This window comes from Sabethes cyaneus, chromosome 3 (assembly GCF_943734655.1).
Source record: "Sabethes cyaneus chromosome 3, idSabCyanKW18_F2, whole genome shotgun sequence".
Lineage (NCBI taxonomy): Eukaryota > Metazoa > Arthropoda > Insecta > Diptera > Culicidae > Sabethes > Sabethes cyaneus.
The window spans coordinates 199,909,234-199,925,972 of NC_071355.1; the positions used below are offsets into that span (position 1 = coordinate 199,909,234).

At 42.4% G+C, this 16,739-nt stretch overlaps 2 protein-coding genes across 6 annotated transcripts in view; both read left to right on the forward strand.

The window, feature by feature from the left end:
• The first annotated feature begins 3,224 nt into the window (after window positions 1–3,224).
• Window positions 3,225–4,767, forward strand: LOC128743227 (dolichyl-phosphate beta-glucosyltransferase). The gene is made up of 3 exons (XM_053839767.1): window positions 3,225–3,504; window positions 3,674–3,848; window positions 3,917–4,767. The coding sequence occupies exons 1-3, from the start codon at window positions 3,433–3,435 to the stop codon at window positions 4,651–4,653; spliced, it is 984 nt and encodes a 327-aa protein (XP_053695742.1). The 5' UTR covers window positions 3,225–3,432; the 3' UTR covers window positions 4,654–4,767.
• A 412-nt stretch (window positions 4,768–5,179) lies between these two features.
• The window catches only part of LOC128743226 (tyrosine-protein kinase Btk29A), a 206,135-nt gene continuing 194,575 nt past the window's right edge, over window positions 5,180–16,739 (forward strand). Inside the window, exons 1-2 of one of the 5 annotated variants that reach the window (XM_053839762.1) lie at window positions 5,180–5,692; window positions 15,321–15,685. In XM_053839762.1, coding sequence (XP_053695737.1) covers window positions 15,533–15,685 — 153 coding nt within the window. In that variant the 5' untranslated portion in view covers window positions 5,180–5,692; window positions 15,321–15,532. The remainder of the gene's footprint in view (window positions 5,693–15,320; window positions 15,686–16,739) is intronic. The other 4 variants (XM_053839761.1, XM_053839763.1, XM_053839765.1 and 1 more) reach the window with 4 other exon arrangements.

Sequence of the window (16,739 nt, forward strand, 5' to 3'; positions counted from 1 at the left end):
ATAAATGTTCAGATTTTGGTTTGCAAAGATTGGATGCCTTTATTCTGGATTGATTGGATTTTCAATTGAAAGACGATGGTATTTTTATTACACTTACAAAATTATATCATATAGTTGTAACACAGACAAATAGACATAACTCTGAAGAAAAACCCGCGTATATTTTGCCTGTATATCAGCACCATCAATGATCCGCGCTCCCAAATATTTACCCTTATTCTGCGAGTCACATGACTCAATACGACAATTGTCACTCGCCGTGACTCGCCACGGCGAGTCGAGTCACCTAAGTGACAATCGTGTCACCTAGGTAAGAAACCCTTGTCACCTAAGTGACAAGGCGAGTCACCTAGGTGACAATTGTCACCTGATTCGCGGTGACTGCAACATAGTCACGTCACTCGCCTCGCAGAATAAGGGTAATTGAGTTATCAATAGGAGTATCTCTCGGACAAGCAAATATTTTATAGCTAGCCTTCCCCTCCATGAGTTAAAATGCGTTCGCCTCTTCGACGAATACGGAGACATTCCCAATCAATGTTAAATTTGTAATGATTATTATAGTGTGCGAAGAATAAGACTGAGTGTTATGTCCGTTTGTCTGTGGTTGGTGAACGTTTGGATAATATATATACGTAGCATTATTGCTTTACGTACCTGCTGGTATAAAATAGATCCCACAGAAGCTTTTAGCCTCTTATCTACCAATTCTTATCCCTACCTTCTCGTGTTACCAGACGGAATACTATAGTCACAGACAAACAGACATAACTCTTGGAATAAAAATCAACAAAAATTATCGTACGTACCTCACATTTAGCCTGAACACTAACACCATCTATGACCGACGTTCCCAAATATCAAATAGCAACATGGGTATTCCTCGAAGTAGTAAGTATTTTTTATGGGGAATTCCCCTTCTTGTGTCAAAAAGCGCCACTTTGACCAAAACGGAGACATTCCCAACTAAGGCCAAATTTGTAATGACGATTTAATCGGTACGAAGAATGAAAAACGAGTGTTATGTCTGTTTGTCTGTGCTATAGTGCAACCTTAGCGGAGATCGTAGAAACTAATAACGAATTGTTTATTCAAACCGGGTTGGAACTGGATGATTTTTTTGTGTTCATTTGCTCCTATCTGACAGATAAAATTTATCCGGTTCCAACCCAGATTGAATAAACAAATTCGCTATGAGGTCGTATACCGAATGGAAAGGATGCACTGATGCGAAAGCTGTGTAGCAATGATGACTAGCCGTGTCAGCCTTGAGCGTCTGTTCCCAAGCCAGGGGCGGCTTTCGATGGTTTGATCAAGTGAGTGGTTGTACTCCAGGTTAGGAGCGGCTTTTTTCCCGTATTGGAAGCATACTATCACGACCATTAGCAAAGCAAAGCACAGCCTAGGTGCTACACTCCGTTATCTAAACTTGACCTTCTGTTTTTATCAGATCCCTGTCACGACAGTTGCCAACTGAAGCCGCTTCCGATAGTGGTGGTAATAGAGGTAGACAACAAACTTTTAAACAAAATTTATACGAGATAACGCATGTATTTAATGCTGCGCAGTATGACGAATGCAGCGTGTTCTTCCCCTCTTTCGTTTATCGTAAAAAATAAAACTATCAAAAGTCAGAATTTTTCCTTTCTTACGTTGCCGATAACAAACAAAACGAACATGTTTCATTATCTACATCCCACATGCAACAAATTTTCTGAAGCATAAAACCGCATATGATTGCGTAATTCTTACAGCTGCTGTCAAATTTGACGTAAAATCGAGCCAGCAAGCCTGGCTCAAACGGCTTCAAGAAAAATGTATGAGAATGACGTTCGTGCCATGGATGTGGTTTTTATACAATGTACTCTCGCAGCCAACTGTTACAGTACAGGACAATTGCAGGCCAGTTGTTACGATCCTATTGACTCTAACAGTCTCTCCTTGCCCGGATTCGAACATACGACGACTGGCTTATTAGGCCAGCGCCATACCTCGAAGCCAACTGGGAGGCATCACGACCATTATTCTTAACTATTTTGGTGAGGAGCGGCTTATGACAGCGTGTAATCCGAAGCGGACAGTTGAATTAAGTAACGTGGCGGTTCGGCACTAGAGTTGAGAAGGTACCCAAGTAACAATGGTAGCTGAATTGCAAGAGCAATGGCTGTTTACGGGTTGGTTTAAGGCGATCAGAGCTGCATAAAGTAAGCACTTAAATGGTGTTTAAATAAGCGATGTTTAAGCTACTTTAAGTGTTTTAAACCAGTTCTCTTCCAAAAGCTGATAAACTAGCTTAATAGCGGATTTTTCCACTAAAAAATCTGCTTCTAAACAGCCATAAACATCAAACCGTTTTACGGTTGCTTAAAGAGGTGCTAAAGTGTAGAGTGGAAGCTTTCATTAGACTCACAGCTTTCAAACTACTTTAAGGCTGCTTAAGGGTGTTAAAGTGGCTTTACAAACTTCCACCAAGTTTTCTTTCGGCTCACAGCATCCATACTGTCATAGCATAGAATTTCGCAATTCGGCTGACAGCAAAAGTTTGTCAGTTATCGACATTATCGACTGCTTCACGCTAGGCGGGCTAGGCTTCAGGTGTAAAGATATTCTCACTGTCTGTTATGCAGATGCAAATGGGGCGGATCACACGGTGAGTGCTTATGGATCAAAAGATGGCGGGTTCAATTCCCGGAAAAAAGACATGCATTTTTAATTAGCTAGCTTACTTGTACGAATTAAAGTTATTCGAAACTAAAAATATCGCGTTGACGGCGAAATAAAAATGATGCGTTCCATTTTTTTAAATTTAAAAATAGATATTTTTTGGCTGCATAAAGGTTGATGAAGCGTTGATTAAGCGACTGGAAAAGTAGATTGCAAAACTATTTCTCGTTCTAAAAATAGAATTGACAGCATTGCGCAAATTGGCTTATATTAGGGAAATGTCAAAAATGCTGTTCAAACACATATTACGAACATGTCCGCCATTATGGCTCGTAAAAAGCTAGCTAGCCAAAATTCGATAACCAGACCAAGAGATTGTCCAGTTACCCAAATTTTTACTTAAGCTAGGCAAATTTCGCGGTTTCGTGATATTTTTGCGGAAGAGTGTACATCTTTGCATTAGTCACGTTTTGAAGTGTTTCTGAAGGGATTTTCTATTTGTTTACGTCTTGTTGGCATGCGTCGATCGCGTCGATGTGTCCATCCAAGTTGACATTTCAAGCAGCAGCTGCAGGCAGGCTTGTGGGTGGTGTTTACGCTGCGTGTTTTGGGAGTTTCGGGCGTTCTGTGCTAAATTCTCGCTAGTAGATAGGTTTATCGGTGAAAAGAGTTAATTTATAACACAACAAAAAGTAATTACTCCTAATTAAATCTATTCCTCTGTGGATACAGTACTTCAATTTCGAATTAGTCAAAATCACATGCAAAATGTTGCTCACCGAATATGTTCAATTGATTTTGCTGCTTGGCTCAGGATTCGTATTTTTTCTGCTGATTGTGGTAAGTGTCGCGTGCTAATATAATACACCTATGCTGAATAGCCATGGCTAAACCAAAAATTTCATCGTGTAAATTGTATTCTAAAGTCTTACCCGGCCCACGAGCTGTGTCGATATTTTAAACCCTTTCAATACCAGCTGTTTTCAATAATGGATTTATATATTTACAGATCGGCATAATTTTAAAAGTAACAACTACGCCTTTTCCAAAAATTATTCGCCATAAAAAAGAGGAATACTTTGAAAATCCTACCACCGGTGAAAAGCACAAATTTGCCTCGCTGGAAGACGAGCCCACGATTCAGCTTAGTGTAATAATTCCAGCGTTTGATGAAGAAAAGCGACGTACGTATATTAAATACGAAATTTTTATATTGATCTATTTGTTCATATCAATCAACTTTTACTTCCAGTGCCTATCATGCTGGATGAATGTCTTGAATATTTGGAAGCAAAACAAAAATCTGATAAGAATTTCAGTTACGAGTTGATTATCGTAAGTGACGGCAGTCGAGACAATACAGTAGAAGTAGCACAGAAATATTCCGTCAAATATGGCACAGACAAGGTACGAGTATTGGCTCTTGTAGTAAACCGTGGCAAGGGAGGAGCGGTCCGGTTGGGAATGCTAAGCGCCCGGGGCAAGTACCTACTATTTGCGGATGCCGATGGTGCCACCAAATTCACCGATTATGAAAAACTGGAACAGAGCATGAAACAGCTGTGTGGAGGTAGTCCGAACAATGATGCTATCGCTATAGGATCTCGTGCCCATTTGGAAAAGGAAGCAACAGCAAAGCGGACGCTTTTTCGAACTATACTAATGCACGGTTTTCACTTTCTGGTTTGGGCTTTTGCGGTCAAAAAGATTCGGGACACTCAGTGTGGTTTTAAGCTGTTGACTCGATCTACGGCGCGAAAAATCTTCACCGTAATGCACGTCGAACGGTGGGCCTTTGATGTGGAACTTTTGTTCATAGCACAAGCCTATGGAATTCCGGTTGATGAAATCGCTGTAAACTGGACCGAAATCGAGGGTTCAAAACTAACACCCTTCTGGTCGTCGCTGCAGATGGGAAGAGATCTGATCTTTATTTGGTTCCGATATGCGATAGGTGCATGGCAGTTGAAAAAGGAACACATTCATTAATCGGTTGAAATAAGTTAGGACTTTATTTTATTTTATAGGTTTTTTAAAAGTTAAGTAATGATCTTGGCTGTATAGCATTTATACGAAAATAAACTATTATCAACTACGTAGGTATATGTACTATTTTTACCAGCATTTGAAAAAGAACAAAATTGAATGCCCTATTAGATGTTTGTACGACAAAGTTTAGTTAAAATTTTTATCAAAGTTCATTAAACATATTGTTTCATGAACTGAAACATTAAATTTTGCGCGATTCGGATTGCATCACGGTGGACCACTGGGAATTCGGGGAATTCAACGGTCATTCCTCGATATTTCGACCGTCAGCACCATTCACAGAAAGTGTAAACAAAATTGAACGCCAGCAAAATTGTTTGCAGCGTGCGACAAAACGAGATGCAGAGCATCCTTGAACGGTGCATGTTAAAGCAGGATCGAAGATCCGAAAAGTTGCCGTCGTTGTCAGTGTCACACTGCTCGAGCTGTCAAAAGTCAACAAAAATTTAATCGCTGTTTTTGATTCGACAAGCTCCTCCGCTGTTAGCTCCGCGAGTGAATAGTAAATAACAAGTTTTTGATTAGTTGACGAATTTTGAGGAGATTATCCAAAAGTTATAGTCTATTGGCATCGATTTTCCTACTAATTGTGCGGTACGTTGTTAGAAGTGAGGTAGTGATTGTCGAGCAGTTAGTTAAAGGGGTTACAAATTTGTGTTGTTTTTTATAAATGCAATCACCGGAGGAAGAAAAAGAAGTTTGATTCGCGGAACTGCCCAAGCGAAAAGTAATGAACAAAAAAACAACCAGTGATTGTTCCTGTTACAAATATTGCTATTAGTGTAGCGTTTCTTGTGTGCAAAAGTTTTCGCTGCCAAGCTCGTTCAAAGAATGGCACAGTGACCAATAGTGGCAATCCAAAGTGTAGAAGGCGGCAATAGAGAAAGTGCAGATTTGTTATTTCGCAGATCTAAACATTTTAACTAATCAAGGCTGGTACTTAAATTCTTGCAAGTTTTCTACGGAACAAAACGATGCTGTAAGCTGCCTGCAGCTGATTTCCTTTTTTTTTGTTTTCAATTCATAAACAGCAGTTTTGCGTCACCAATACCTCTATTTGTTCAGGTTGTAAATTTCAAAAAATGAATTTTATTCCACACTTGATTCTCTTGTATAACGTTGTTACCTCTATACGTGATCACAAAGCTGTTCTGTTGGTGAATGATTTTCTTTGCCTGCTATAATCGCCAACACTACACGGTTGATGGAGAAGTCTGGAATCGCAAACATTTCCGGCACAAGTGTGCCGGACAGAGAGTGGCTTTGGTGCGATTGAGATGGTCGTTGCATATTGGAATATGTGTTTACCGGATGAAATAGTCCGATAGCGTTGAACTGGTCTCGGTTTGGTATTTTTAAATGATTTCAATACGTTCATTTTGCGCCGTAATTTTTGCGACGAACGGCAACATATTTTACTAGATATTGTTAAACGATACTACTAAGTCTTGTTCGATTATCCTCAGTTTTAAAGTTTACTCTTCTATCGGCAGTACTAATATGTTCGCAACTGCCAAATAAAATTTTGGAGACATTAGACATATTGCATTTTACCTCGTAGATTGAATCAATTTGACGAGCTCCCTAGGGAAGCTGTTCTCGTCCATGATTTTCCATAGCTTTTTCCAGTCAACGGTATCATATGCGGCTTTGATGTCAAGGAACGAATGGCGTGTAGGAATTTTGTATTTTTAGAGGATCTGCCGCAAATGTAAATATTTGACCCGTTGTTGACCGTCCGTCAACGAAACCGGTTTGATGAATTCCCATAAATCAGCAGGGCGGAAAATAATTTGGCACAACACTTTGTAGGCGGCATTAAGAACAATGATCGCACGATAGTCCAACTTGTCGCCCTTCTTGTAGATCCCCTATCTATCAGCATCTTTGGCTCGAGCAGCACGATCTAACGGGTGACAATTAAAATGTTGGATTTTTTCGAGGCCCCTAATACTCAACAAAACGAGCTCAGAAAGAAATGAGAGTATGTGTGTGTTAGCTCTATCTCTCCTCTTTTTGTCAATATTTTTTGTTTTCTTTATGCTTGCCCAGTTTTGCTTAAAATGGCGTTGAGACAAGAAGCATTTAGGGAGCGCGTTGTACACTTCTACGAACTGCTAGAGATATCTCGGCAAAAAGTATACGGTGGAATATTTAAGAAGAATATTTAAAAAGTTAAAAAGCGAATATATTGCAGCTTCTACCATATCCTAAGATGCCCAACAACTATTCGCAAGCAAGGTAGTGGAAGACCAGTTAAAATTATGGACGCAGAAGGATATCGTTCTCTTTCTCGTGCCTTTAACAACAAGTCCTCTGGTTTGGCTCTCGATTAAGAAGTGCACCAGACGAATGTTTGAAGAAAATTTTGGTCCCGTGTCTACAAAAACATCATGCAGCTGGACAATACGTGTTTTGACCGGATAGAGCATCATCGCATTACAACCGTTAATGAATACCCATTCGATCCCATTTGTATCCAAAAGCCACAACCCGACAAATCGGTCTTAGTGCACCCAATCGAAGATTTCGTCGGGATTTTGAGTTCCTTGGTGTACAAAAATAACTGGAAAGCCACGAATTGCAAACAGTTGATTGATAGAATCAAGAGATGCATTCGCAAAGTTGACATGACGGCCGTACAACGCTCCTGTTCCGACATTAAACGGAAGCTTCGCCGAACAGCCGATTACGAACCGTTTTCAATTGTGCACTAATTTTTTTTCAACAATGGACAATGTATCTTTAATTTCGGTAACTCAGATCTGTTTCATTTATCTTTGTCTTTTTTTTTTGACAGCTTGAGAAAAAATTCCAGAATTTTAGCTGTCACCCGTTAGATGTAGATGTAATCCAAATTCTAATAATAAGCCGGTGCAGACAAGTGAACAGCTTTTTTGATCCCAGTTTAATAAACTCCGCCCTAATGCCATCTCTCCCAGCCGAATTATTGTTCTTTAGCTGCATGATGCCCACCATGACTTTGCCTTTCGTTGCGACTGGGACCGCTTCTCCGTTTGGTGCATTGTCGAAATTGTTTTCCCTGCTGCTATTGGGGAACCATAGCTGGGTGCCATTCAGGTCTTTATCGAAGTGCTGCTCTCTTTCGGTCACCTCGTGATCGTCCGTCGAAATACTGCTATTGTTATCCCGAGCCCGACACATTTTGATTCGCGGCACAAAGCTTTTGCGGGATGCGATCAGTTTCTGGTAAGACTTTCGCGTTTCCTGAGAACGATGCAACTCCACATCTCCTCTTCCATGCAGCGGTTTTTCACCCGGAAGATTAGGATTCGCTGCATCTTCTGTCTGTGTCTTTCCACGTTCTGACGTGTGGCACTGCACATCTTGGCCTCCCGCTCAGCGTTCTTCGCATCCGTCAACGCAGTCGCCCCGCTTATTTCGTGCTATGTACCCGATAGAGCTCTCCGCTACATTACTTATGTCTGTTATGAAGGTGTTCCCAAAGTTCTCGAGAGGGGTTTCGTCCAGTTCGTCCTCTTCCGACAGCACAGCTTCGAGTACATGCGCCTAGTTAACGGTGACGTCTTGCTGCTTCAGTCGCGCAAGTTTTAAAAGAGGCCGGCATCGGTACCGAATGTTGTTCACAACGGAGGGTTTTGCGCGCATCTCAACCATCAGTAGGTAGTGAGCATTTGCCCTTCGATCGAATCTGACGTCAATAATGTCCGAGAAGTGCCGACAGTCGATCAAAACGTGGTCGATCTGTGATTCTGCTTGATTTGGTGACCTCCAGGTGTGCTTGTGTAGGAGTCTGTGCTGGAAGAAGGTACTACGTACGACCGTGTTCCTGGAGGTTGCAAAGTCGTTAAGCCTTAGGTACCTTCCACTGGTCCGCGGGTGTACGCTGAACCTTTCAATAACCGGTTTGTATTCCTCCTTCTAGTCGAACTGCACGTAGAATTCCTACTTGTCGTCATCGCGTCGGTATTTTTAACATGAAGGCTATGCTTATTGATGGTGCTTATGTTGAAGTACCGGCCCTTGACGACGCCACCAACCTTCTGTCTTACCGGAAGACCAGTGAAGCTCAAAAGAGGCCTCCTTCCGTATCAGCTTACGACCTTGCTTTTCACCGTGGTTGGTTACCCGGTCTTCACCAAAGTTGTTTGTATTCCGGTTGGTACCACGAGGAGGTGGGGATAGAAATTGCTGTATAAGATACTGTGGACCATTGTAGGGTCCGAAGTCTACGCAGTGACTAGTTCGACGAGGAATGTCAGCTGACTTGAGATGAGAAGTATGCAACACCGTCATTTATCCTGCAGCATGTATGTCCCCTATCGAAACGTGATGCGGTATGAATAGATACGAAGACAGCAAAGGTGTTTCTTCCAGGATAAGAGGGCAACCTACAAGAAATGAAGTACGGGGAAATGTAACAGCTCTACTCTCAACGAGATCATCAACCTCAACGTTTTTCGCGTAATTCTCGAGATTGTCGAAAATTTCATCTAAAAACTCGGTAGTTGCTGGGCCTGACGATATTCTCTCTTGCGTCCTGAGAAAGTGTTCTACTGTTCACGCGAGACCTCTTTCATTTTTGTTTGATGTTTCAATCCAGTAGTGTAAGGGTCAGCTATGTTCTCCGCATACAAGAAGGGTGACGTTGAAAATCATAGAGACATTTCATTATCACTATGCTCCAGCTCTAAGGTCGTATGATAATCGTGAACGACGCTTTGTTCACTAGCTCTTGACAGTACATCTTTGTCTACGTAACATGAACGAAGCAGTGCATATTAATGCAGTATACACGGATCTGAAAGCAGCGATCGATTGGGTTGATCACGGTATCTTCCTTGCACAGCCTAAGAAACTAAAAGTTTTCTCTTCGTTCTCTAGGTGGCTCCTAACACACCCTAGGTTGAGGCTGATGGCCGGATTTGAGTTTTCCGACGCAAGTTGCAACATCTCTGGTGTGCCACAGAGCAGCAAACTTCGATCGTTGGTTTTTCTAGTTCTTGTAAACGAAATATCATTTCTCCTGTCACCTGACTGTCGGTCTTTTTATGCTAACGATGTATAAATCTTTAGGGTAATTAGAACGGACTCCAACTGTGTTGAACTGCGATGCCTACCGTGGAAGCACCAAATTTGACGCGGTTAAGAAATTTTAATTTTAAACATTAATTACAAAATGACGGTTTTATCAATAAAGTCAACGTTTTGCACAGTAATAGATAGACTAGCAAATAATATGTAAAAAACACCAAACAGTAAATATGCATTGAATTCTTTATATTTTGTCAAGTTTCTGTGAGACGCTCGGGGTTCCTAAATTGACACATGAATTTTGCAACGTGCCTTATTTGACGCGAAATGTTCCTTATTTGACGCACTTGAAAAATTAGTATATTTTAACAAAAATGACGATGTATTCTGTATTGTAGATAACTGCGCATTATTTGAAATAGTTATACAACTGCTTCTTCTTCAGCAGCATAGAGCCGGGGCGGCTCGTGCTGTTTAAAGCACTCGTCTCCATTCAATTCGGTCTTGGGCCACTCGTCGCCAATATCCTAGTTGTCTCAGAAGTCGCAAATCGCTTTCGACCTGGTCGAGCCATTGTGCACGTTGGGTCCCCCTGTTCCTGGTGCCGGTGGGGTTGTTGAAGAGGACTATTTTCGTCGCACTGTCGTCCGGCATCCTTAAGACGTGTCCGGCACACCGTAGCCTGCTAACTTTCGCTAGATGTACAATGGGAGTCTCCCCAAGCAGTGCCTGTAGCTCGTGATTCATGCGCCTCTGCCACTCTCCGCTTTCAGTTTGTATTCCGCCAAATATCGTCCGCAGCACTTTCCGCTCAAACACGGCAAGGGCGCGTATGTCCTCCGTAAGCAGCGTCATAGCTTCAAGTCCATAAAGAACTACCGGTCTAATAATGGTTTTGTACATTGTTAGCTTCGTGCGGCGGCGTATACTTTCTGATCGTAGCGTTTTACGAAGGGCAAAGTAGGCCCGATTTCCCGCTTGGATGCGCCGCTGGATCTCCTTACTAGTGTTGTTGTCCGCGGTCACCAGCGATCCCAAATACACGAACTCCTCTACCACTTCTAGTTCGTCGCCGGCTACGGTTACCGTCCGTGGGAGGCGCGCGCTTGTTGCCTTTGAGCCCTTCCTTTCATGTATTTGGTCTTCGACGTATTTATTTTTAGCCCAATTCTCCTAGACTCCGCTTTCAGCCTGGCGTAGATTGCCTCCGCCGTCGCAAAGTTCCTGGCTATGATATCGAAGTCATTTGCAAAGCCTAGAAGTTGGCTACTCTTGGTAAAAATCGTGCCTCTCGTTTCGATGCCCGCTCATCGGATCACCCCCTCAAGAGCGATGTTGAACAGCATGCAAGATAGACCGTCACCTTGTCTCGACCCTCGCCGCGTCTCCAAGGGACCGCGTCTCGAGAGTGTCCCAGAGATGCGTACGAAACACATCACTCAATCCAATGTAGCTCTGATCAGTCGCGTCAGTTTGTCCGGAAAACCTTATTCGTGCATTATCTGCCATAGCTTGTCTCGATCGACTGTATCGTGTGCTGCTTTGAAATCAATAAAGATGTGATGCGTGGGCACGTTGTACTCCCGACATTTCTGCAAGATCTGTCGGATAGTAAAAATTTGGTCCGTAGTTGCGCGAACCCCCATGAAACCCGCCTGATAATCCCCTACGAAACCTTGTGCTATCGGTGACAGCCGGCGTAACAGGATCTGGGAGAGTACCTTGCAGGCAGCGTTTACCACCGTAATACCACGATAGCAGCAGTCTAGCCGATCACCCTTTTTGTAGATGGGACAAACCACTCCTTCCATCCATTCCTCCGGTAGCTTTTCCTCCTTCCAAATCCTCGAAATAGCCCAGTGTAGAGCCTTTACTAGCGTTTCTCCGCCATGTTTATAAAGCTTTGCCGGTAGGCGGTCCTTCCCAGCGGCTTTATTGGTCTTCAGCAGCCCGATTTCTCGTTTGACTTCTTGGAGATCAACTGATAGGATATTACTATCTTCCATGGGCGCTCCTAGGTTAATTTCCGTTCCGCCTCCTTCTGTGACTTCGCCATTGAGGTGTTCATCGAAGAACTGCTTCCACCTGTTGACCACCTCGCGCTCGTTTGTAATTAGATTCCCTCCCTCGTCCCTACACATGTCAGGTTTCGGTGTGTAGCCCTTCCGAGTTTTGTTCACCTTCTCATAAAACTTGCGCGTGTCATTAGCTCGGAATGTTGCTCTAATTCTTTACGATCTCCTTTTGGCGCTTTTTTCTCCTCAGGATCGTGGTCAACTGGTTCCTAGCTCGTCGATATTTGGCCAGGTTCTCTCTAGTGGCAATACTTAGATAATTTTTCCAAGCATTTTTTCTCTCCTCCACCGCTGTTAGCATTCCCCATCAAACCAATCATTTTGTGTACGACGAGGCTCAATAACTAGTGCCTCTCCGATGGCCGAGCGTATTGTGCCCCAACCGTCTTCGAGGTTTGAAGCACCCAACTCCTCGGAAGAAGGCAGTGCCTCATTCGGTACTCGCGCGTAGTTTTCGGCAGCTTGTGGGTTATCTAGCTGCCGAATGTTCAGCCGAGGAGGGCGGCTTTGAAGTGTCGGTGCCCTCCGCACCGCGACAGGAGCGTACGTTCGTGATGTTAGAGAAAAACCGGCCCTCTATGAGAACGTGGTCAATTTGGTTCATTGTGATCTCCAGGTGGCTTTGTGGATATCCTTGCGCGGGAAAAAGGTGCTTCGGATCACCAGGCCTCGGGAAGCTGCTAAGTTTTTACATCGCTGGTTGTTATCGTTTGTGTCGATGTGCAGGCTATGGGGTCCTACCACCGGTCTATACATTTCTTCCCTACCGACCTGGGCTGTAATACGTTGCCTCCAGCCTCGCGTAGGACGCTTCTTTCTCATCGTCGGGTCTACCTTCATGCGGGCAGTGCACGTTAATGATGCTATAATTGAAGAAACGACCCTTTATCCTCAATACACACATTCTCTCGTTGACCGCCTTCCAATCTATCACGCAATCCTGCATTCCGCCCAACACTACAAAGCCCGTTCCCAGTTCGTTGGTAGCGCCACCGCTTTGGTAAAACTGGGCCTTTCCGCCACTGATCTTCCATACCTTCTCTCCTTTGCGACAGATTTCCTGCAGAGCTACGATGCCGAGTTTGCGATGTTCAAGCTTTTCAATCAGCACCCGCTCGCAACCTGCGAAATTTAGCGATCTGCAGTTCCAAGTACCGAGTCTCCATTTGTCGTCCTTGTTCCGACGCCTAGGTCGATGCCGAATATTCCGCTCCGAATATGCTTGAATGTTGTTAGTTTTAATTTAATTTAAGTATGTAGCCGTACTGGGGCAACACTACCGAGTCTCGCGATAGGGCTGCCATCTTATAGTGCCGAGACTCACTATAACTCCTTCCCGGTTAGTATACGACCTTAGTTTCCACCGGGGTTGGTTACCAGATCTCCGCTAAGGTTGCTCGTATTCCGGCTGGTACCACGAGGAGGTCGGGATCGAAGTTGCTGGATAAGAGGCTAACGACCACTATGGGGTCTATATTCCGCATTATCCAGTCGTTTACCAGCCAAAAGTTACTTATGCATCATTTTTTTCTAGGTGCTATAATTTTGGAAATACTGAAATATCTCTCTGTCTCGGTCGCTAGCGTGCAACTTTGTGGGAAGTTATGAAACCGACGTTGTGGACGGACGATGCCAAACGGGCCAATTCTGTGTGTTGCTACTGATCTTCCAAAAGTGTCATGAATTATACCATGTCTCTACGGTCCACCTATCAATCGATTTCAAGAATGTTAGTAAGAATGAATAAATAGTAACGACCGTGGAGAGTTATGGAAAATGTTGGACGAGACCGGCTTTCTTGGAAAGCTGACAACACCTTGATGAATGGTGATAGCGCTGTGTGCGGATGTCGGGCTCCTCTAAAACACGGACGTTCCAGGCGATTGGTAAGCAGCACGCCAAGCATTAATACGAGCACGAAACTTGCAAATACTGGTCGTATTCAGGACCAATGCAATGAATGTTGAGAACGGTGTATGGAGGAAAACAATGCACCACCAACTGTGGTAATTCTGTGGATGGATACAACAAATGGGACATGTTGCGAGAATGTCGGACAACAACCGCGGGAAAATAGTGTTCGCATCGAATTCGTTCGGTACCCGCAGACCATGTACTGGGTGGTTAGAATAAATCGAGCAATACCTAGAAAGTGAGAACGGACGTCCATGGCCTGAGTATCTTGGCGTAGTATTGCAACGCAGTGCCAACAAACATTGTACCAGGATAAATTAAAAAAAAATGTCCCTCTGTATTTCTAGATTTAAATGGATGATTTTCAAAACTCAGACTTCAATCTAGAGAGAAGATTTTTCCATTTCAAGGAGCGGCGTTCATTTGACCGCCAGCAGTTAATTCAAATTGCTTATTTTATTCATACTGGTGACAATACAGTCTGATATCCAAATAGCAGTACGCTGTCCATAAACCGGATGAAAAAATTAAAACGTTAATTAAAGATTGTGACTTTGCCTTGGTTATCTTTGTTAACTTGCTTTAGCCGGTCACACATTTTATTCTTCCAAAGATATGATACTGTTATCAAGAGAGAGAAAAAACGCAACATTATGATTGATTATTGCTAAATTATGCACAATCCTTTCCTATTGAGATACCGCTGTTTAACGATTTGCTTTTATAAAATTCTAATATGCCGAGACTGACTTTACCCGTTCGCGCGAAGCTGATTATGGTTCACTCACTGGTTGGCGACGGCGGCAACTTTTCGCACTTTTCTCCGCTTCCAGAAAAGGAGGGAACAAGTTTTTCGTTCGCCGGTCTCTTCTGATAGGTTATACCGAACGAACGACAAAGTCACCCGTCCAAAGGCTGGAACTTAACCGCAGCCGTTTCTGTGCAAATGATGCCTATAAGCATCTCCTCGCAAAGAAGGAAGACTGTATGCAAATGAACGCGGTATTTAAAAATGAGCAATAGATTCCAATTTGCCGCCCGAGGCGGCTTTGTGCGCTTGGCTGCACTTAACTGCTGCGAGCTGGGCAGGATATGCAAGTGAGAATAAAAAAAAATCGGCGACACTTAAATTCAAATTCTTTATATTTCTTTTTTCATTTTGGATTGGATATAATTTACTTTGTACCGTTTCTTCTCTTCTATCTCTGTATAGTTTGCGATTCCAGACTTCCACTGAGACTGTGTAACTCCTTTCGAAAGAATGTAGGTGGCATTTGCTAGAACTTCGGTTGTTGGCTAAGCTTGCTTGCTTTAGCATTGTTTTCTTTTTCTGTCTTCAAAATATTCAAGCTAAAGTAGTTCGGTGACTATTCATCTTATTGTTATTATCCTCTTTAAATAAGTAGTTTTGGGTGAATTTGTTTATAATCGATTGATTACAGCACTGTATTTCGGTATGCACTTCTTAGCTGTTCTCTACTTCAAAAAACGAAATACTTTTGATGAGCTCCAAAATGATTCACTTGTGTTTGAAAACTTATTAAACCTTTTCTTTCTAGATCATTTTTTAGAAGATTCTCGTGAAATTCTTTTTATTTGCAGTATCCTGAACGTTTAAGAAATGTGATCGTTTAAACTATAACCTCGTAGCTTAAAAAACAATGTAGAAGCTACGTTAAAAAAGAAATCACATAGTGGCCATAGAGCTAAGTCAAGTTAAGAGAAATCGAAAAGAGTATAATATAATTAGGCTTATCAATATTACCTCGTACACACAAGTTCCACACCAAAAAGTTCATAATCAAACAAAAAAAATGAACGAACGTCGCAGTGATTTCGTGATAAAGGGTGGCTACATGGTCAAGCGCTCGCAGAACAAGAAGCGCTTCACCCCGGTTAACTATAAAACGCGCTGGTTCGAGCTGACCCGTCTGTATCTGTCCTATTACGATATCGGCAATCTGGAGGTAAGTGACCAACGGCAGATAGCATTTTTTGTTTTCCATCAAAGATTACACATTGAACACGACATGCGACAAAATCAACTACTTCAACTGCAACTATACGGTTGTGTCATCAAGGAATTGTTCCGATTTAACAACTACCTATCACTCCATCCGTCATCGGCTGCTTACTAAAACTCAGTCAACCAAAGCTTTTAATTGGAAATTCATCGTGCGGTTGAATCAATGCAAATTCATACGTTTGTCATGTTTGTCTTAAAATTTCATGTAACATTCCATCGCAAAAAATACTTAGATATTAAAGCAGCGAATCGTACGCTTTAAACTGAATTATATAGTTTCTATTTGTCAGTCAGTGATGAATATGATATGTTTCCACATAGAATCACGTTTGCCGCGGCACTTAATTTTATCCAGAGAAAACAATCAATCATTTCAATCTTTAGTCTTCTGGGCTTCTTTCTGTCTTTCAAAGTTCGTTTCACAATGCAGGCAGCTAAGCGCGAACAATGACAACGAGTAAGTTGATGCCAAAACGAAGATTGTATTATACATTTTAGTTTGTGAAATTAATCTCAATGTACTTGATCATTATTTCAATTTTCGAACATATTTCAATGTCCTGTACCTATTTATACTTCAAGTTTTGCATTGCATTTTTCCGAGACTTCATCACTTTCAGGTTCAAAAAAATACCAACACTAACACCTTTTAAGAGTATCCTCTAAAAACTTCTATCAACTAAGTATATGTTAGCAGTTCACCCTACTCATTTTTCTCCCTGTTTGTTTTTCACACTAAACCACTCCCAACTGCTGCTAGGAATATCGCGAGGGCTCGTGCCAAATTAAATTAAATAACTTTTTTCTCGCCCATACTTCCTCTTTATTCAAATCGATGTTCCCCTTATCCTAAACCATTAAAATATGAGGGATATGTAGAAGCCCTACCATTCAACTAGTTCGGTGGAGAGAAGCAACAGCCGTGGAATATACCTTTCACACACGCACTGAATTTTAAAATCCGGCATGATTCATTCGTAACACATCAATATGTG

Excerpts from the sequence above, each read along its gene's own strand:
- LOC128743227 (XM_053839767.1), top strand. The coding sequence starts at position 3,433 with ATGTTGCTCACCGAATATGTTCAATTGATTTTGCTGCTTGGCTCAGGA. Across the intron at positions 3,505-3,673 it reads TATTTTTTCTGCTGATTGTG|ATCGGCATAATTTTAAAAGT; the intron begins GTAAGTGTCGCG and ends ATATATTTACAG. Across the intron at positions 3,849-3,916 it reads GTTTGATGAAGAAAAGCGAC|TGCCTATCATGCTGGATGAA; the intron begins GTACGTATATTA and ends TTTTACTTCCAG.